Source organism: Lingula anatina, chromosome 1, assembly GCF_051362555.1.
Source record: "Lingula anatina isolate TDL-2025a chromosome 1, LinAna3.0, whole genome shotgun sequence".
Classification (NCBI taxonomy): domain Eukaryota; kingdom Metazoa; phylum Brachiopoda; class Lingulata; order Lingulida; family Lingulidae; genus Lingula; species Lingula anatina.
The window spans coordinates 19,241,343-19,263,944 of record NC_141767.1 but is presented as its reverse complement, the minus strand read 5'-3'; the positions used below and the strand labels follow the sequence as shown (position 1 = coordinate 19,263,944).

The 22,602-nt window shown below is 36.9% G+C and overlaps 2 protein-coding genes across 4 annotated transcripts; one reads left to right on the top strand and one right to left on the bottom strand.

Annotated features, from left to right (window-relative positions):
- Nucleotides 1-824: 824 nt before the first annotated feature.
- On the top strand, nt 825-14,785 carry LOC106177466 (uncharacterized). 3 transcript variants are annotated; one of them, XM_087018607.1, is made up of 10 exons: nt 849-1,014; nt 1,509-1,572; nt 4,483-4,702; nt 8,235-8,350; nt 8,615-10,614; nt 10,772-10,852; nt 11,082-11,201; nt 11,621-11,765; nt 12,209-12,322; nt 12,718-14,785. In XM_087018607.1, exons 2-10 carry the CDS (start codon nt 1,545-1,547, stop codon nt 12,792-12,794), a joined length of 2,901 nt encoding a protein of 966 aa, XP_086874733.1. In that variant the 5' UTR covers nt 849-1,014; nt 1,509-1,544; the 3' UTR covers nt 12,795-14,785. The 3 variants fall into 3 exon arrangements, with proteins under 3 accessions (XP_013415689.2, XP_086874733.1, XP_086874744.1); XM_013560235.2 differs by lacking the exon at nt 1,509-1,572 and having other exon boundaries at nt 825-1,014; XM_087018618.1 differs by lacking the exons at nt 1,509-1,572; nt 4,483-4,702 and having other exon boundaries at nt 853-1,014.
- A 1,487-nt stretch (nt 14,786-16,272) lies between these two features.
- LOC106177458 (spondin-2) lies at nt 16,273-21,428 on the bottom strand. The gene is made up of 4 exons (XM_013560223.3): nt 21,045-21,428; nt 19,324-19,535; nt 17,355-17,805; nt 16,273-17,124 (listed from the first exon to the last, which is right to left on the bottom strand). The coding sequence occupies exons 1-4, from the start codon at nt 21,253-21,255 to the stop codon at nt 16,913-16,915; spliced, it is 1,086 nt and encodes a 361-aa protein (XP_013415677.1). The 5' UTR covers nt 21,256-21,428; the 3' UTR covers nt 16,273-16,912.
- Between the last annotated feature and the right edge of the window lie 1,174 nt (nt 21,429-22,602).

Here is a 22,602-nt window from a genome sequence, read left to right as displayed (position 1 = left end):
TATTATACATTAAACTAAAGCTCTGAATCATGCCTGGTTTACTGTTGCTGTTTACATGTTGCATTTATCCATTTAGACTAGATTATTATTTCACTTTCTTTAATATTATGTTGCAAATTGGCTATTCTAAAAAAAGATTGCTATTATACATTAAACTACAGCTCTGAATCATGTCTGGCTTATTTTCTTGTAATAAAACTTCTGCTGTAAAAGAAAACAGGGCTACTCAGGTTGTAAAAATAAATGACGTTATTTATGAAAAATATCTGGTCAGAAGCCATTTTATTAACCACCTGTCTGACAACCTGATTAAGGCTTTTATTAATTTATTATTTTTTTAATGTCAGAATACAGAAAATGAATAGTTTTAACTATTAAAATGTGTTAAAAGAAAATTAAGTTTTAACTAAAATAAGCCCTCTTTTCACACATAGTAGTACGTGCACATATAAATCCACCCCTTCAATTCATTTTGTAAGATAAATTGCAACTTGTAAAATACAAATGTCATGTCATCTTCTCAAATTCTAACGTCTCTTAGATGAACACAAAAATAAATCGTTAGTAAAGTACTCTCCCAGTGCAAACAAAATATGTAGTGCTGTTTTACTTGAAAACATGCCAAAAAATTTTTTTCTGGCATTGTTCATTTGAAATAAGTCTAAAAGGTAAAAAAAATTCCTTATCTTCCATATGAAATTTCATTTATTTCCTAGTTTTTCTGACTATACGGACTAGCCAGAAGTTCGTGTGAAGAATGTTTAAACAGTGAGTTATTTGCATAGTATGTAACGCCACGAGTGTTTATGTCCTCAGAGTTCAGAGTTCACGTGTCAGCCAGTATAACCTTCCACTACGCTACAGCACTGCGCGCATAGGACTGTCGCGTTTTGTGGCTGCCGGTAACATTACAAGTGTCTTTCTCGCTTGCTGAAGCCCTAGCCTGCATTAGGATGGACGCGAAGTCACACGTATTACTGGCTGCTCTCATGGGTATTTTGGCAGTTTCATTTGGTGAGTTTAATTGTATGATGTGTTAAGTTTTAATTGTCAATAAATTGGGTTGTACAGTAACAGCTTCTGTTATACAATTGAGGTTCTAGTGAATTCTTAAACAGATCAAGCGTTAAATCGGGTGTTATAAATGCGCGTCCGTGTCACAGATAGATATCATGAATGTCATGAATGTTCAGAAGTGGACTACGTACTCATTACACACTTGATTATTTGCAAACGTAATATTACCACAAAAGCCAAAATGTTATTCTCCAGGCAAGCCACGGTGTGATGAAACCTAACAACCTTATCGCTTCTGTCGTAGCACAAAATAGGTTACTGAATATGAACACTTTAGATTAAATGGCAACTTGGCTGTTACAAGGAATTTTATGTCCGATTTGCTGTTGTCACTAAACGTCATGTTACTTTTTGTACGTGGAGTTAATGGCTTGTGAACTTTTCACGTAATTCACCTGTCGTGTGTGTTTATGCTTGGTGTTTTGTTACAGCTGCAACAAAGTGTCACTTTTAAAGCCAGTTAGGTAATGTGTTGTGATCTACAAGCACATGCAGGTAAATACAGTTTAATAATATGATTATATAAGGCTTTATACTCTGTAACTGTACAGTTAGTGGAGAAAGTAGCAGGCTGAGGACTTCAATAAAAACGATAGTAGATAATACCTCGACTCAACTTGGATCAAAGATACAGTATGTTACTGTTGATATAACAGATATTCATAACATGAAAAAAAATAAAAAAAGGCAAATGCTTCAAGTAGGAGTAGAAAAATCATTGGTAGGTAGGCCTACATGTGTAAGGATGTAGATAGGTAACTTAATAACACCACATACTTGTGAAATTTGTAACTCTGAATACATGTACAGTACACCTACGAGTAGTTCATGCAGGATCTTATCCAATTAACATTGAATGTGTTGTTGTTGTGATTTAATTGTTTATATAACTTTATTATTTAGTTTGAAGTTAACGTTTTTTAAAATGGTTCCAGTTACATCTGTTTCTAACACTCCAAAGCATAGAGTATATGACATCGCAGATAGTTGGACCGTTTTTAATGAGACCTTTTCCTGCTACCGCAGCTTGGACCCATTACATATTATGGGTTCGAGTACTACATGAATTTTTATTTAAATATAACCATAGGCAGCAAATGAAATCCCTCTGTTCTCAGTAGATGTGGCAAGCTTGTAAAGATTCAGAGAACAGTTGGATTCTCTCTCCCCAGGCTTCATCAAGGTCTATGCCCATGACCCTAACTCCCACCTGATAACAGAATACCACCCTAGCTATGATCTGTCTGTAGAGATTTTTTCCTGAGTGTCAGAATATGTTATTGTCATTGTTGTTTACCTAGTCATTGTTATGGCTGGTACAGGGACATTTGCCTTATTGTCATTGTTTGAAAGATATGGTCACATACTCTCACTTGTGTACTACATAGCGCTTATCAAAGGACTATTGAACCCTATGAGAATACAAGCTGTTAATAATTTTTATATAGAATGTTTTCATGTTGGACCACCTTAGACCTATGACTGGAGGGGAATTCTGTTTGTGTACTCTGCAAGATACTGATCTCTTAGTCAGACAATTCATCCTTTGTATTGCTATCTGACCAATGCACTGCCACCTTGTTGGAAATTTATGTATTTATTGTGAAATTAATTTTACTCTCTAGCCTTTAAAATGGACCAGCCCAGAGTGAAGAATGTTTTGCTGCAGATTTATTATTGTACATTTTTTCAAGCAATTAATGCTATTAAAAATATACCAGCCTTAGTGCTGAAAGTGCAATACAGTAACGGATGCACAAGATGGAGAATGGTGTCACAGTGGACCGAAAGCCTTCTATTTTTTCCTCCGTTCAAAAGAAAAAAAATTGATACTAAATGAAACCAAACAATTTTTCCACCCATGCCCTCATATCTGTACATATTGCAGTAAAACTGCACTTTTTAACTATTTTAAAATTTGTCGTTCAGCCAAGCAGAATTTTTTTTTTTGCCTCCCCCCCCCCCCTTTACCGAAATAGTTTGCCAGCCTGTTAGATAACTGCCCACCTGTTTACCCATATTAAAACTGTATGTTGCAGTGATGTAACCTGATAATTTATGTTTAGAGGCGGGGCCAGAAATTAAATTCAAATTTGCTAGATGTCATTTCCCTGTCACTATGTGGGCAGGATCAAGAGTTTCACTGCTGCAGTCAAGCAAGTTTCCTTTGTTTACACAGTGTCTGTTTGTTATTGTTTTAGCTTTAACCGTAATTGTAAGTAGTAGAATTGGATTCAGTGACAATATTATTTTTAGATATGTGAAATCTGCTTTGTAATCTCAAAAATGAAATACCAGGATGTGTCAGACTTACCAGTCCAATATCTCGTACATGTAACACATGTGGAAGAAATCCACTCTCATGAACACTGCAGAAAAACAAAGTTGTGGCAGGGTACCCTGTTAAAACATTGCTGCTGAATGCGTCACTGAAGGGTGGTGCATTTCTTATCCTTTTTAAGGAGAATTGTCACTGTATTTGGGGATTATGGGAAAGCAAAGAGCAGCTTTAGATGGGTTTCAGGTGTTAAACTGTCTGTCTTTTTGATACCAATCCCTTCAAACAGAAAATCAAATTTTGTAGAATTTGTGGGAAAACCCTTAGATTCATTTCTTGTCTATACATTTAAATTCACAGAATTATGCGACATTTAAAAATGAATTGAAAATTCTCACCGCACACAAATATCCATCAGCTCCAGTACTGTACAAGTATTTACTATAATAATAGGTCGGTAATAAGAATACAGAACTTGAGGTACCTTCAGTGTTAATTCTGTTTATACCATTGTATTTTTCTTTTCTGGGGGTATCATATTTTTATGTTAAAAAAACGCAAACAATCCAGACAGTTTTTATTGGCCTTTTTAGTTGGCAATCACATCCAGGTGTCACAACCAGAAAACTTTGTCCATCCTAGAACTTCCACTGGGGCTTCTTATATCACAAAAAGCATTCAAGTATTAAGCAACATAACTATGGCCCTTTTTCAAATTTCAGAGGTGCTGAATGGTTACAATATTTAAAAGACATAACAACATAATGATGGCCCTTTTTTAAATATAAGAGGTGCTGAATAGTTACAATATTTAAAAGAGATAACAAAAGATACATGTCTTCAAAATTCTTGTGGGATTGAGGTTTTATTTCATATGTGATTGTGTTGCCTGTGAAGTACAAGACAAGAATACATTCCATTCTGTGACCGGTATATTATGGGTAATATGTGGATAACTAATGATACAAGTACCATATGATGATTAATGAAAAGGACGTTATGATATTATATAAACTTACAAAGAGTTTTTACTTTTATAACACTTGCACATATTATTATGAATGTAATAATATTTTTAATATCTCAAGTCTTTTATTTTGAGACTTTTGCCTTTTATTTTCTTTTAGGAATGGTTACAGGTGTTGATACTGAATGCACTGCCGTCTTTAGTATGCAAGGTGTCACAGGCAATATAAGTTTCATGCAGTCTGCACAGAGTGGAACAGTCTCCATTGTTGCTCATTTGAATGGATTAAAAACAGGAAAAGAATATGGCTGGGAGGTTCGCCAATTTCCCACTAACTTTGACATTGCCAATAGGTGCTCAGATTTAGACATCGGTAACATGTAAGTAAAGAGTAATTTGATGGCCAAATATATTTTGCCTCTTTTTTTTTTTTTTTAATTTCATATATTTTACTTAAGAAAAATTTTAAAAGCAATATTACTCTTTGTCACATTCCTGTTTCTTATTCATGTTGTTTCACAAATCTTTCTTCTTCTTTGCCTTATGACAGTCTTAACCTTTCACAATTTATATATTGATGTCCTAAAGGCTACATATTGTCTGGATGTAGTCTGATAAGTCAGCTGCCCAGTAGAAGAAAATCTGCAGCCGTATATTAACACTGAAAAATGGAGACAGACAGGGGTTTGAAAATAATATGATCCCACTAAAATTATTAGTGTTGGAACCCCTTAAGTGTCTTAAAAACAGTGCAAACACTCCCCCCTATGCAACCTGTTAATAAGTGACAGGTTAAGTGTGGGCTAGCTGACATAAATGACCACAGTTGAGCATTTAAACAGTTTAAATCCTGGTCACCTGGATTAACAAGGACAGAAATTGATATTGTATTTGGCATGTCTCACACCTACTTTACAATTAGATAGCACAATGGTTTCATTGAATTTTTATTTGTGAAGGATGATATTGTTGATGATATTGTTTTGTCATGTCTCACACCTGTTTTGCAATTAGGTACTAAGTTATTTTATAAGATTTACTTGGCATGGAAATCACAGAAGTGCCAACAGATTCTAAGCTTGTATAAAGTCTAACGCACACCAGCTGTGAAAGGTAAACCCTGTCATTTGTCACCAAACTGATGTCTGCAGCATGATGTCTCCTAGCTGTTTCGTACCTGTCTGTGAAATTTAATCTTTATGACACATCTTTCCAAAGTGTGCATGTATACCATGAAGAGACTATACTCGAGCAGATAACATCAAATCAGAAAAGTTGTCTCAGGGTGTTGTTAAGTCCATCAGATGTGAACTTTTAAAGATAACTTTTGAGGGCTTAAGAGTGACGAATTAAATTATGGGGATAGAAGTCAGAGACCCCTCTATCTAAATGGACATCTTACATGGTGGTTGAGCACTACAAAACTATCATTGTGTATCAGTTGGCCAGTCTATTAGATAATGCCAAAAAGCCAGTGATAAATACATTGCCACATTACCCCATTCCTTTCATGCTGCATGGTAGTATTATAAATGCCCAGAGCCCATGTATGTTTGGAAAGAAACATTCTGCATGGGTGTTGACAGGGGGTTAAAAATCATGTATATCTATTATTTCCTTGGTCAGTGTGTACTTACTAGAGATGAAAAGAGGGAAAAGTAGAGGCAGGCTGACGGTTAACAGGACAGTATTTGTATGAAAAGCTATAAATTAGATCATACATGTATGATGGATCCCAGCCTTAACAAAGCCCCCACAGATCTAAGGTTGTTCATGGTAAATAAAAAATCTGTTTACCACAAGAAAATTCATTAAGCATATGAGTTTTTCACAGGAAAATGTTAAACTGCTCAGTGGTCTTATATTTAACTCGTTACAAATTTTGTTGTTGGTATAGAGCAAAAACAGATTATTACTCACCTTTTTCTCCTGTATTTTTATAACTATATAATTATAGTTTAACATGCAAACAACACAGTAAATGATGTGTATTTAACAACTTTGCTATATCATATATTTGAGTCAATAAAGATTTAGTGTTTTTAGAATAAAAAGGATGAGACAGATAATAGGAAGGCTAAGTCAGATGGAAAGGTAGTTTTAGTACACGGGGAGTCTTTGATATGGATGACAAATCAGAAGAACTCCTCTTCCATGCGATAAATTGATCAAGAAGATAAAGAAGTCACATTTCTGAAAACAGCCTGATGTTTTGAAATGCCTCCTTTAAAAATATATATATGCTTGACTTGGGTTGCAATGTGTCAGTTTCATTTCAAGAATCTAAGGAATTTTTATTCTGAAAGTTTAGTGGCCTGAAACTTCATTGACCCAAAGGCTTATTTTAAGGTTACTTAGGTGGTATGATAACAATAATGATTGTCTGTTGAAGTCGTCAAGATTTGATATTTGTACCCTCAAAATTCATTGTCATATCTTCATACCAGTGCACAGTGACACTAATTTACCAACATTCAAACTAATGAATCCTTTGACTACAAGCTTTCAGATAAATAAACTTCAGAACAGTTATTAAAAATCTGTAGCAATTTTCCATATTTTTCAAACCAATGAACCTCTAGACTAAGAACCATTTTTAGACAAGCTGTTGGGTTGCACTTTTAGATTCAACTACATATTTCACTAAGCCTTGCATCCCATTCTGCAAACATGCAATCTGAGAATGTTATTGATTTTTAGATAATATGGTGCAGTGATGATTTCTATTGTAAATCACTAATATTTTAATTGATCATTTAATCAGTTGTTATTGGTAAGATTTTCAATACTGCTCCATTTTTATAGTTCTTTTGTATCTTTGATTTTTGAATTTATTTTATGAATTTTACAAGTGTTTATTATTGATATTTATTGATTTCGTTATTGCCTTATTTTTAAGTTATTAATGAATTTATTTTATCATTTTTACAAGTGTTTACTTTTTATATTTATTGATCTTATTATTACCTTCATTTTTTCGAAGTGTTACTACTAGGATTCATTTATTTGTCTGTTTAACACATTCCATGATCTTTCTCACAAGCCACTCTTTAGCATATTTTAATTTACATAGGGCAGGCATGCACTTGATGTTAGACATCTGTTTCAATTACAAAAACAATGCACTAATCTAATTTACAATTCAGCCCATAGAATACTGATCAAAGGAACACTTAATCTTAGGACATTTTATTCTGTCCTGGGTACAGTAACTGATATGGGTGGTGGACTAGGAGCAAAGTGACTATTATTGTGTATCTAAATAGTGAAATGGCTTAGGTAACCTGGCATTTAACCTGTAAGTGGATCTTGGCCTTTTGTATCATAACTACTCATAAACCAATTATGTGTTATATGATCTGGATATAATTGTGATAATTTGATCTCTTGTGAGTACTGCTGCACTCTCATATACTATATACTAGATGGTATTGGGATAATAATACATATCATAGCTAGGTATTTTCTTTGATGGTTTTCATGCTTTGGTTTCAACACCTATATTTTGTTACTTGTAGTTTTGGTATTACTCAATATTTAATGGATGCTCAAGGCTGTGCCTTTTACAGTTGTCAGTCAACTTCAATGAATCCTTATATACACCAATGCCTATGAAATGTGATATGAAATTATGCACCTTGACAGTGGAATTTTGTAAAAAAAAATGTCTTCCTTTTACATGTTACAAAATTAAATAGAAGTTAACTGAGCATGAAGCATTCCCGATTCCTTAATATTAAATTAATATAGCACAAAACTTTGGAGGGTTTAGAGGAAAGTTTACCACTAAATGTGTATCAGTATATTTTTGAAATTAAAACCTTTTGGATATTAAACCATTCATCTTAATGCAAATACCATATATGATTTGTGATGATGATTGCGTAAAACATCACATTACTAATTCCTTAGGCTGCCAAATGGTGGAAACCTCAGTGATAGCCATGGTTTCTTGACTCCATCAAACCAAGCATCTGCCAGCTACAGTGACAGTAGTCTACACCTCTCTGGAAAGGACAGCATAACAGGTAGATATAAAATCATATACTGATTTTATGTATTGAAACAGAAAGCAGGAACTGTCAAATTTATAATAAGGTTATTTAATTTAATTTTATTTATTTAATTATTTATTTTTATTATTATTATTTATTTTATTTATTTATTTATTTTTTTTTTGAGAATTCTTTTCACCATTTGATTAATGTTTGCAATAATTGATTAAAATGTCTTGGTGTATGAACCCAGGTGTTGCCTTTGAAGTTGATATTGTACATGTATATATATTCTAGGTCGCACCCTTCGTCTGAGTGCCACTGACGGAACCCACACAGTCTGTGCTACAATACAGCCCACTGGTATTGTGAAGACAGTCATGGTCAGACTGCCAGGACCAGTGGGAGGCACAATTTACTTCCGTGAAGATACAAGCAACACTAGAGCAGGCGTCGCCATCTATGCTGATCTATTTTTCACTGATTCCACATCAGCACCAAGCACAGCATCATACCTAAAGATTCACTCCAATGCAGTTGCTGCTGACTTGACAGAGAGTAAAGCCATGAGTGAACGCTGTGCTGCCCTAGGTGATGTGTACAATCCTGGTGGGGTAACTGGGACCTGCAGTTCATCAGACCACAGCTCTTGCATGGCCGGTGATTTGCAGGGGAAGTTTGGAACTGTTGGTATTGGACTGACCAAGTCCAGTCAGAAGACATTTGTCACTGACACCAATCTTGCTCTCTCAGGTTCCAGTTCTGTCATTGGAAAGTCCCTGGCTGTGTACTCTGCAAGTGATGCAATTATTGCCTGTGCCAATATTGTTGAGGTTGTCCCAAAGAATGTCTCTGCAACATTTAGCATGAGTGGAATGAAAGGGTCTGTGCGGTTCATGCAAAATTCTCCATTGGACCCAACAACAGTGACTGTCAACTTCCAGAACCTTCAGAATCTGGCTGGTGGTTGGCACGTCCATGCATATCCATTAGTTCCTAAAATGTTTGCTGATGATTTCCAGTGTAGCGGCAAGGATGTAGGCGGACATTGGAATCCCTTTGGTATAGATCCAAGTACTAGCCCAAGTGCAGGAACTGGTACCAATGATGAATACGAGGTTGGAGACCTTAGTGGGAAATATGGATCACTGGCCAACATGGCATCTCTGATGGCTGCTGTCTACATTGACTATAACCTGCCCCTCTTTGGCCCCAATAGTATTATTGGGAGATCAGTTGTCATACATAAAAATATGCCAGGTTCACCAAGGTGGGTGTGTGCCAATATTGACTATCCTGCAGAAACTATAACAGCCAAAGTAACATTCAAGTACCCAGTTATTGGAGAAATAATTATGCGCCAAGAAAAGAATAACCCACTCACAGATACAAGCATTTTTGCCAAGCTTGGTTATGCAAATGGAATGACTGGAAGCTCTGGGCACAATTTTCATGTGCATCAAACAAAAGTGAGTGAAGATTTTATGGCTGACACAGGACGTTGCATGTCTGCTAAGGCACATTTTAATCCATATGACAGTTACATGCAGGGCAATTATGCCACTGAGTGTTCAGAGAACAATCCACTGCGATGCGAACTTGGTGATCTGTCTGGAAAACACACCACACTGAGCATTGGGGATTCCTCTGGAGGTTTTACTCATGCGTTCTTTACTGACATTCTCCTCCCTCTATCAGGTCCACATTCTGTGATTGGTCTGTCAATGGTGATACATGTTGGCGCAGGAAGATTAGCGTGTGGTGATATATATGAAGTCAAGCCCATGGTGGCTGAGGTCACATCATGGAGTGCAGGAGGGCCAACTGGAACATTCACTTTCACTCAGAACTCCATGTTTGATATGACTGAGGTTTCTATCAACATGGCCAACCTTGGAGCCAATGCAGGAGGGTACCATGTACACGTGCTTCCAGTGCCAGATGGCATGAACAGCCCATGTTCTAGTAAAGGGGTACAGGGGCATTTCAACCCCTATAACATTACTGTGGCTAACAGTCCTGCTGCAGGAACAGGAACAAATGATGAGTATGAGGTTGGTGACATGAGTGGAAAGTATGGTATGATGAATACCATGAATTCCATGGCAATGGTGAAGGAAGACAATAACTTGCCACTTTTTGGACCACAAAGTATCGTTGGACGGTCAATTGTTATTCATAAAAGTGACAGCTCGGGCTCTCGCTGGGTATGTGGAAATATAACTGCTAAGACAGGGACCAAAGTGGTAGCCATTGCTACCTTTGATGCTGGGGTACTTCGCGGGTATATAAAGATGGTAAGTTGAAAGGTTATATTATGTGGAAATGTGTATAGATTCTTTTCATATAACAAAGAAAGCCTAGTGCTTCATTTTAATGCTTTATCACATATATGAATTAGAAAATAGTTTCCTATCTAAATCCTTGATGAAACTTTTTTTTTGTTTTTTACAGCATCAGATGACATATACAGATGGCAGTTTCAGTGACACAACAATTGAAATGGACCTGAAATATGCAAATGGCACACAGACTGTGAGTTATTGGACTTTTAACACCACTAGTACATGTTATATTAATGCTGTCTTCTGTTGAATCTATTTAATTCTTGAATTCCACAAATATCAGTGGGACTTGCAAATTTGTGAATTGTACTGTATTAACTATCATGCTAGCTAAATTTTAGCAGGGTTACCTTTGAATTAGGGATTATTTTGAATTATGTTTATCTTATTTATTTATTTTTTTATTTTTTGTTTTTCAGACAAATGATCATAATTGGCACGTACATGAGTCCAAAGTTGGAAGTGACGGTACAGTTGCCTTAGACAAAAGATGTAAAAGTGTAGGTCCACATTACAACCCTTACAGAGTCAACACAACTGTAAGTATTTCTATATTGGAATTTGTATGAATTATTACTTTCTTATAACAAGGATTTATTTGATAAACATTTAACATTGCAAAACTAAAATTTATTAGATAGATTTTTTTTTCAAATGAGTTGCTCTGTCATCTGAGTGATCTGCTAACAATACATTAAAATTTTTGAAATTATTTTATTCCTACACTTTTCTGGGTTAAAGAATGATTTTGTCTGAAGCCAAATGGTTGTTTTTCATTGTTCAATTGTTTGCATATAAAACTGTTGTTAGTTCATCTGTCGAGATAGATTGATGAAAAACAAGGTTTAATTCTGAAGACTGGGTTAAAGTTACAAATTTAAAGTATTACAAACATTTTGCTACACAGACAACTCAGTAATGACTACTTGAGACATCATATTGTAATATACTTTAACAGGGAAGTTACAGTAGTGACTGCAGTTTTTCCAACCCACTGCGCTGTGAGATGGGAGACATATCCGGAAAGCAGGGACAGTATGATATAGGCAGTGGAAGGGTGCTGTTCAATGATGTAGACCTGCCTCTACATGGAAAATTTTCAGGTAGGAGCTGCTGCTTTGTGTGGCCTGCAATTATTTTCCCCTAGTCATTCTTATGGAAGAGATACGCCATGACTCTGCAAGGTGTATGGTATAAACATGACTGTGAAGCAAAAGTGAATGTCACATTCACCTTAGCTTGCTGACTGATTTGCATCATGACAGATGTTCAGAACCTGAGATATGGATGTGGTATCTGACATTCATGCATGGCATGCAGATATGTGTGTGTATGCAAGATACACAAGGTCTGTGCCTTTTGTACTTGGCATCCGTTTTCAATTTTGATTTTAAAAAATTCACCATAAATATGCATTCTCCTGATGCATCCCTAAAACTATGTAGTACTACATTTACCATCCTTTCTCAAATAATAAATCCTGGATAATATTTTCGAAGCAATAATTATTACACTGTTACAATAATAAATGTTATTATTTCCCCAGTAATTGGCAGATCTATAACCGTCCATACAGAGAATGGAGGTGGTGGCAGGTTAGCATGTGCTGACATTATAGAAGTGAAAGCACCTACACCAAGTCCAAACACTGATAACACAGGTGAGACAAAAAGCAAACTTCAATACAATAAGTTTTGTTGAATATGTAAAATGAAGCCCCTCAATTTAAAGACAGCTGTTGTGCTTATCACACAGCAACATTGATTCCAATAAGTTTATCATGAAGTTATGTTTAAGGTTTTGGTGTGTGCTAAAATAAGGTGGGTGTGAAAACATTAAAATAAGGTTTTTAAATGCAACTGTATCCCTGGTGCAAAATCTTCATCTTTGGTCTGTTAAAAATTAAGTAGGTCTTTGGTCCTTTCTTCTACTTATCAAGAGCCTATTTAATGTGCAATTTTTAATGTGCAATTTATTGATGTCAAGAAAGTTGACATTGAAATTGTACAATTAGGTACATATTCTGTCATATTTTAACATGCAATTTGTTATTAGTTTCAGGAGCAGTGACTTATAAATGGAGCTTGGCAGTGATGTTGTTGTGTTTGGTTGTGATGTGCTGGAACATCTAATGCAATGCAGACATGACTAGGAGCACAACACAATGGGACTGTATTTTAATCTGAGACTTTCAAGGTTTTGAAATTGATGGATGTTGTTTCACTGTTATATGATCTTTTGTAAAAACATACTACATAGATATATCAGAGATTTCCAAAGAACATAAAATACCATACGGTATTAACATCATAGACCAGAGACTTTTTTTAACATATTCATGTTTAAGAACATAGAATAATATTTTACTATTGGTGCTGTTTTTAGGTATTTCCCACCTATGTAGTGCATTGTTTGAGGCAAATGTCCTCAGAGAGATTTAAAGCCCATTTTTAGGCTGTTGTATTGTTAATACATTAGAAATATGGTTTATTCATTTTAAATTGGGTTTTACGCTGTTATTATTGTCTACGCACAATGTATTCTTGTAACCAGGCATGATTTCCATTGAATGACTTTTCTGTGGTTTGAGTTCAAGAGCTGGGTAATCATTGCCAAGTGATTAAACTCTAAGCTGCCTTAACCACACTTCACCCCATTACAACCACAATAAAGACGTTGGCTCCGTTTTGTGAACAAATTTGTCATACCCTGGGGAAAATAAGTTCCAAATCCTTATTTGGACATTATGGCATTGTTTTGCTCAATAAGAATGTTGAAATGTGCAGGTTTCATTTTTTTAAATATACATATTACTGTATTTATATTTTTGCTCAGTACTTTTACCACACAACGTCTTGAGTTGAACAAAAAATGAATTAGCACAATCCTGATTTATCTTTAAGTTTGATTAAAGCTGAAAAAAAAAATGCTGGGGGATAATTGTGTTTGGAAAGGGAGGCACAGTAAAGCACTTTTTAGGATTGTTCTTATGTGAAGTATATATTGGGACTAGACAGCTTGATTGATAAATTTAGGACTTGATCATCTATGGCATTGTTGTACTTGTATAGTTTCTTTTCATGCAGTCACACGCAACACTTGGCAGTGTTGCCAATATGTGTTTAATAGGGTAGGAGTCGCTGTCTAGTCCCAGACAAAGCTGTAAGTGATACCGATTCTGAATTCACCTGTGGAAATGTGCGTATGTCTCCATAGATATTTGTGCAGCAATGAACTGTTCAGCCACGTAGTACTCAGGAATGGTTGTCTGTCTGATATATCCTGGTGTGCTCAGTTTTTGAGAATCCTTGTTATAATTTTAGAATGAAAGGTTTAAATGCTCCTAAGATTTACCTAATTGCCACGTAGGTTGTGAAAGTGGAATATGCCAACATTTTGCCATTGAAAAGGCTTGAGTAAAAATTCCATATTTTTATTGGTGGAAGTGTAATGTATAGATGTTTAATATATAGCTGGAAATTATAAATTGTGTATGTATATTGTCAATTATTCTTATGTATATATTATTAACAGCATTTTATGTAAAACACTGGAACTAATACCAGTAACTATGCAATTAGCTGGACAATTTCTCTGAATTGTTTTGATATACAAGGCATGGTTTACTTTGCATTTCTGATGTTTATGTAAAAGAAATACAATTGGTGTATAAATCACGAAATGCTCAAATCATTGTCTTGACTTTTTTTTAATGTGTCATTCCGAACTGATACGCAAGAAAACTTAAAAGGTTTGTTTTATTATATTTAGGAGATATTATGTGAAGGTATCGAATGCACTGAAACACTTGTTAGCTTGTTTTGTGCATATTTCCTGACATTTATTTCGCCTTCTCAATATTTTCTTGACATTTCGCTGCAGTTTATCCGATGGGTGCGATGACCTTTCATCATGGCTGTTTTGATAAAAGTGTATCTGTCTTAACGAGCCATAATGCGACGATGGCGCGATATTATTTTTAAGAACCACTTCAAACGTTGTGACGAGCGTAATGAAGAATAATAGCTGTGGGAATAGTTTGTCACTTAACCAAATAACTCGTCGCTGAGAAAGCAGTGTGCTTTGGAAGGATATTGCTGATTAAAATGTATGCTTTTTTTCACAGAGGTCTTTTTTTTATAGAGCGTCTTTGATGAGTTTGTACACAACGCTCGGTTTATTTAGAGCTTCCTCATTCTTTTCAACAATTACTGTAACCAGTCTATTGAATACATAATTTGCGTTTTTTTTGCGCAAGGTCCGTGTTTTAATTAAAGTGCATCTCGGGGCAAATTATTCCAGTCTCTGTTATTTAAGTCCAGGCCAAGTTACTTATTTCAGGCTACTTGGAGGCGGGACAGTTGGTAACCTTTCTTCGCCTGCTCCCACTTTCATATTTTACAGTTCAAACGCTTGTCAGGAATTGTTGACTACTTCTTGGCTCGACCGCACTTCGTCTCCTCATTATCGCACAGAATTCTAACTCTTGTCCAAGTTAACCTCGCCGAGATGTACATACAGTCCAGTCTGTCTACTGTAATGGATTTCCTTTGCGACATTTCCTTTAATTAGGAAAATTAAACATACACTGGCACCGTTGCTCCTGATGTCTGCCTAGAAACCTTTCTTAATTACGGTAACTACCTGACAATGGTCTAGACTCCTGTCTGTATATTTGATGGGGCATTTCATCAGGTGTGTTGAAAATCGCTTTTTTTATCGGTGACCTTAGCTAAATTGTCAATACAAAGGTGAATCCAGGGTAGGGAGAAATGACGGGTACGTGCCCCCCCCCCCCCCCCCGCCAACTTCTGAGGTACTCCCTTATCCCCTTACCCCACCCCCCACCCCCTCACACAAAAATACTATATATAATTTTAAAAAATCGGGTAAAAAGAGCGAAACTGATGCATTACTTTCATTTGTGTGCCCAACACATGAGAGTTTAAGTGTCCTTGTCGACTGCTTGATATTTGAAGAGCGAATCAAATTATTTTTTAATCATTGTGCCCCCCCCCCCCCTCCATTGGATCCGCCAGTGTTATATGACAATTTATGACCCAACCCAGAGAGCCAGACAAACCAGGCCCGAAAGATGTGGTGTTCTGGAGGATTCGTACCGAGCACCCTTTTGTCTCTGACTAAAAAAATTGATTCTATACCATTATGTCAAAAAAGGTCTACCTTTCACAAAATGAAACGCCACATTAAAATGACAAGGTACAGTCCTTCATATCGCGTCAAAGACAACATGAACATATTTTTCGATGATATTTTCCTTTTGTGAGAGAAATGACACTTTCAAGACTATTCCTTGCGATTTACCGGTTATAACTTGCTGCCATAACGGTCTATCAAGTCATTATTGAGTTTAAATCGATTTGCTTCATTGCGGATTTAATCAACAGCACGATGATTATCGCTCAAATCTTTGTCTATTTTATGAATTATTTCCGACAAAAGTGTTTTCACAATTGATTTCTCGGAATCAGGATTCCCGAAATTCTCATAGCCTACAGTAATTAGCCCTCGTGCGTCATTTCTTGCGTGAACGTGTATCATCATGCACTGATTGATGGAAAGCGGTGGGATAGAACAAGGGAAACGATCTCTATTAATAATGTTTATTTCACCAGTTCAAACGAAATTATTCATCAATATTTACATCTTCTGTACAACACTGCCATAAATAACCTAAGCAAACTGCTTGGAAAAAATATGTTCTCTTAATATTTACATATAGCAATTCATCATTTCACCTTTACAGTGTTTTAACAGTAAAAGTTCTGTGAAATGCACCTAGATAAGAAACAAGAGTCAATTATTCTCATCTTGGTTCAAAGGACTGAAGTCTTAGTAAGAACAAAACAGCAGTTGCTGCTTTGATATTGTTATAATAAATTAAACGCGGTTGTCTAAATTAAGAATGCAATAATCAGCAACTTCTCGCAACAAACCCAACCCCTATTCATTCATCAATTAAGCCTTCTGCAGTTTCCTATGAGATCGGACTGATTGCTGTACAACAGCATGCAGTAGAACCAGCTACTGTATAATATTCCACAATTACTTTAAGGTTTCTCATGAATGACCCGTGTCGAAAAGTCACGGTCTGAAAAAACAACGGCCTTCTGTTGGAACTTGCCATATCCTAAGTGCGTGGAACTTACACACGAATCTCTTTCGATGCGGGTCATTAATGGCCGTTTTCTGCGTGTCGTCTCCTTCAACGAATCCGATTCTAATGGGCTTAGAGTCCAAACCCCTTGAACCTGAAGTGATTCCACTTACAAGTACGCATGCTGCCACATGTCTCTTCCTCTTTCAGAATTGGGCAGGTGTGACCACCATTTTGGCGCTCCTGGACGACTACCCTGTGACGCGTGCGTTTTCCAAAGCCGCAGGTCTTACTACAGCCGCTCCAGGCACCCCAGTCAGACACAATACAATCCAGAGGAGTAACTGTAAAGATAAGCCAATGCATCCTTGTTATTTTCTATTTTCAATCATTTTTTGAAAATAAAAATTTAATAAGATTAAAAGTGACAGAGTGACAGAGAAATATCCACGTGATAATATTTTTTACTTAAAATGTTTCATTTTGCTATGATAGATCTTCCAATTAAACCCAGTCTGAGACCAAACAGCGTGCACTAATTTTTTTTTTAATTTGCTTTGAGATAAATACGTACACTGAGATTTGTCAGCATCCATTGCGTCTAAGTCGTTGCCATGGCTCTCATCCTCATGCTCTTCGTCCTCCACATCATCATCATAATAGTCAACACTGTCGTCAACATTTCCACCTGCGTTATCCTCATCCATTGCATCTTTTGCCACTTCCCCATCATCGTACACACGGACTCTTTTGAAGATGAGATGGCCAATGTGAGGTAGTTTCGCCAAACGGGGATAGAAGAATGGATTGGCCGGGTGGTTTGGGTACTTTGAGGTGATGCGAAAGATCTTCTCGTTTTCTGGCCAGTCCGGGGAGGTAAAGGTAAACCCCCTATCAACACCGGCGTCCATCGGGTCCAGGTCCACTTTCACGTCGGTGATCCACTCTCCGTTCTGGCACAGATTTATGCTGTCGACTCCAACGAACCAATCCGGGCTTGGGATCAGTTTCGCCATTGCGGAGACCTGAATGCAAAATAAGTCATTTTAGTCAGAAATAAATTTTCTTATAGTGATAAAAAGCACAATTAATTTTCGACAGTAACATCGCGATTTTCAAGCTTTTTAAAATTGGATAACCATCACTTGCATTCCCTGATAGTTGTTTTTTTATTATGAACATCTGTCTTGAGGCATTATTGCAAGGAATTGTTATACATCCTGTGATTTATATGGTTAAATCATCAACAAATATTCAAACAACATCAATTGCAGATTCCTTAGTTGCCAGAGTGGTGCACGTTCACTCTGTGTTGTGTTGGAGAATGTTGGTGGGAACAGATTGAGAAACTTTTTAAGCATATGGCCGTAGACAAAACTTTTCTACTTTCCGTAAATCAGAAATTTCAACATGGAATTTCGCTTTACGGCACGTGTTCCGTGTGTGGCAACGACAGGCTAGGGCAGTCAGTTAAGAGTTGCTATGACGGCATGTTGTAGAATGTTTGACTTTCCAAACAAAAAAATGGCATGACGGGAATGTTTGATGTTTCGAGCATGAGAACGATTTGACGTAACAACTTAAATCAAAAATTCAGACCCTGTCCATCTGCTTGGAAAGAATTCCAACAGCGAACATCAATCCCATTTGAAACAACAAACGGCCTCAATGGCATGTAAAGAAACCATAACATTATGTTATCACTTGTCTCTGACCAGGGCCGTATATCGCAGCAATTTCCTTAAAATTGGCCTCCCCCTTCACCCCCTCCCCCCTTTGCCACCTCTCCAACAATACCATATATATTAATGTTTCCTCAAATATATGAATCCCACTCGTTCGTTTTATGTGAACAAAGAGAGCAATTCAACCAGTTAATTTTGCAGCCAAAAAGAACGATAAACATAAAGCAACAACGTTTAGTTCGGAAATTACGTTGCAATTTCGCAGACGACATTCGCCTGTTGGATGGTTATGGTTCACTCGTTTAAGTTGTAAGTTTTCAAAACGGACGTTTCAGCGACGTTTCATGCCGTCACAACTTAGACATCGGAAAACAAGCTTTTCAGAAGTGCTAACATGAGTCATTGAACTCGGGTTTCGTCGAACATGGTTTTCAGCATTACTTATACTTCTCATGTTTTCGACCAGGGCTGGACCAGGTTAGGACTTTAACAATGCACATGCCGTCTGCAAAGGCTCAAATGATGTGAAATTATAAAGCGTTTGTACAGAGCGCTGACTCAGCTAATACGCCCTTCTGCATACGTTCATTATGACGTGCCGCTGCGCAATTCAGATTCACACACGAAACAGGTTTCCCTTTCATAAATGCAATATTTTGGATAGCAAATTAGATTAAAACATCCCAATTGTTCTTTAATGAACGCCCATAATATACCTCCCAACTGACTTCTGGAAACCATCGGTCTAGGGTTAAGTCAAGCTGGTTTAATTAGTGAATGCACAGACGGCTAGGTGTGTGTGCGTCATCTGTGTTCATGGTAACTGCTTTATTGTTGAATGATTTTGCTTTAAATTACCTTAGGATGCATTGGATCTGCGTAAAACTTTGTAACAGAGATGCCGTGTCCCTTTTGGATTCTTGGTCCATTGAACACATCAAAGATCCCGTTGAATCCCTGTGCTTCTTGGTCAAACTGCATGGTGCGGCCCGTCTTTGCGAACTCTTTGACAGCTTTGCTAGCATATTTTCCTTGTGTCCAGAGAGAGTATTTTGAGTCATGGCTGCGACCTGTAAATAGGGAAACTTTGAGAAAAACCTTCGAAAGAAACAAAAATCTAAAGAAGAAAATGATGGTTAAAAAGAGGGAAATGTACTTAAAGAGGCAGATAACTGCTGCCAGACGAAAATTTAACAACATTCCAAGAGCATCTGTTACAACATCAATAAACGCTTAATACCCATCAACAGTGCACATATTACATTACTCGGTTATTTTGCCCACATGATTGATCGGTCTTTTTTTCTACTTTCCACTCGCTTGCAGGAATCAGCGTGCAGTTGAACGAGTTCAAGAGTTATGGAAAACCAATATAGTCGACTAACAGGTATTACAGGTGTGACGGATTATACAACTGCTGCCGTTGTTCTATCCCTAGCCTCCAGGCTACATTAAGAGGACTGCTGGTAAAAAATTAGGCACCAACAGCAGATATCAATTTATTTCCTTTACACTTGCGGCACATGACAATACAACATTGTTTACAGTACTCTGTGTACAAAGTAATAGTTTTTTTCACCAACAGCATCCACGTTCTTTGGCAATGCGCTTTGATGGTCGGAATTAGGTAATGCGTAGGTCTATACAATAATTTCAATGAGCAAATTTGGAAAAGAGATAACGAACTATACGCTGACATGTCTACCTTTCAGACCAATTGTATTTAGGCAGAACTTAGTTTGCGGTTCCGGCTCCTCGTCCATTCAAAAATTTAGATTAAATTTTGCCATAAAAAGCGTCATTTTTTCTGTACTGCCTTGAGTGGAGATTGGCACAATGTTATGTGAATGGGAGGCTTTATTCCGAGCGTAACTGCGATACCGTTTTCTACCCGTATCAGCTTCTTAGTGCATATCGAGTGTCGATGTTATCTTACTCCTTTTCACCCAGCGTTTTTGTTCGGCACGACAACCGGAAAGATTTCAGTTGTAATACTACGGTCGTTTAAGCCATAAATCGTTAAACATGCCTAGAGACAATGAGCCATCAACAGCAGGAACACGACTTTCATTGACACTCGCTACACAACCGTATCGTACAATTGTTCTGTCTACCGACAAGTGTCTCACTTAACTGCCGCATGGAGAATCGTGTTACACAGTCAGAAGCTTTACAAATGTGACGTCGAAATGCTAAGTTTGCCAGGTTTTTCAACCACAAACTATTAATATACTATTAGTATTATATTCAAGCAGTGATATCACGCATCCAACTTAGATTTACAATGTAAATCTGGGCGGCAAAGCATTTCATTTTCTTTTCAAAGCCCATCTGATTTAGAAACCCATTTCAATACTTAACTATCACAAAACTTTTTCCAGCAACGAAGGTTCAGAAATTGGCGCACAGTTAGGCACCTTTTAATAAGGAACACCCTTGTAATGAAGTCTAGGAATACCATGAAACGTATATTACTTTGTCTTGCGGATATGGATAAAATTGAGCAAGGTTTCTAGATTACTACTAATATAATACGATATATATAATAATATAATAATCAGTTTATGACAAATACTCACCAATGAGTTTTGACCACTGAGCGGGAGGTCTGTAAAGTGGAAACATCTTAGGAAAAAGCTTCTTGTTCCACTTTGCCTGGAATGTTACACTGTAAACCGCTACACCTTTTGCCCTGCATTTTTCTTCTGGTGTCTTCCCTGGGGTAGGCTTTGCAAAAACTGTGAAACTCGAAATACATAGAAAAACGGCGATTGCTGCTACTGCTTGCATGTTGCGTTGCTCAGTCACTGAGGCGAAGTCTTGCTAAGAGTAGAATAAATATCGTCTAGTCTGGATCTGCTCCTTTCTCTGGGATGTTTCCAGGTTAGTATCTTTCGATCGACTGAGGTGCTTGAAGTTCTTGCTGCTTATTTATACCCTGGTAGGCCCTCATCTGTTCAGTATGATTGGATTTGTCACCTCGCACTTACTACATCATTCATCGAGCAACAAGCAGTCTGTCATACATCAAATTACGGGAACGCTGATTGGCTAGACCCGGAAGGGGCACAACCAATAGAGAAAAAAACAGCCAAGTTCGTAGTACTACAGATACATAGATTTGGAGAAGTGTAAGTTTTTCTAGTTAAGTTAGAGGGCACATTCATTTTTGCATTTGACTTTAAAACAAGATTACTTTATTGCTTCAGCAGTGCATCCATTGTCTGAAGAACATAAAACAAAGTTTATTTCACCCAAATCGCCCAAATGTTTTATTTGATGCAATTTTTTTCTTTACTCTGTCATACGAATGTTCAATGAACGAAATTCCAAACTGCTTTTAAGCCTTTTAACGACCGACAGATTGAGTACTCTTAAAAACAGGACAAAATCTAGTTTTGGACGCAGACTTCACAAATGTTTTAAGCTCTGGTGATGTCTTTTCTAGTGCAAAAATCACTTTTACTGAGCAACTAAGCACACAATTAATGAGCATCAAAACACCCCTCAGGGTTGCTAGAAAGACAGTTATAAACGTTAACGATACAAGACAAAGAAGCTTTAGGGCTTTTTCTCCTTCTATACGTTCATTGCGAAATTTTCAAGTGACGAGATTTTTAAATCATAAAAACAAATCCCCTTTAGAAATATTATTTTCTAGGTTAGGCAGATATTCTATTTAAAACAATAAATTCACAATAGTGTAGCATTGAAAGCAATATATTCCCACTGGTTAATGTACTCTCAGACAGATAAAGAACATGGGAACGAAAAATGGGTCTGTTATGTGAGCCCTCCCAGAAATCAGCGTTTTAAGTTTAGACTGAGGTAACGGTGCGATCAAGCGTTGTTAGGGGAATATGTTCGTTTACACCCGCTTTACGTTAGCGTTGTGTATGACTAGTACTGTGTTGGGTGGTAAATGTGCGTGAAGCGGCATACATCATTTTTTGTGGTTAGTGTTTGTTGTTCGCGTCACCTAGAAAGTCTTCCGACTCAGCTGCTACTGTCATTCCAGCTTGTCCAGTTAGAACGTCACCCGGTGTGACTGGTCCGAGAATTATCAGTGAGTATATTTTAAGCCACACTATCCCTGTTTCTAAAATGACCAACACGCTGTTTCCGTATTATTGGACA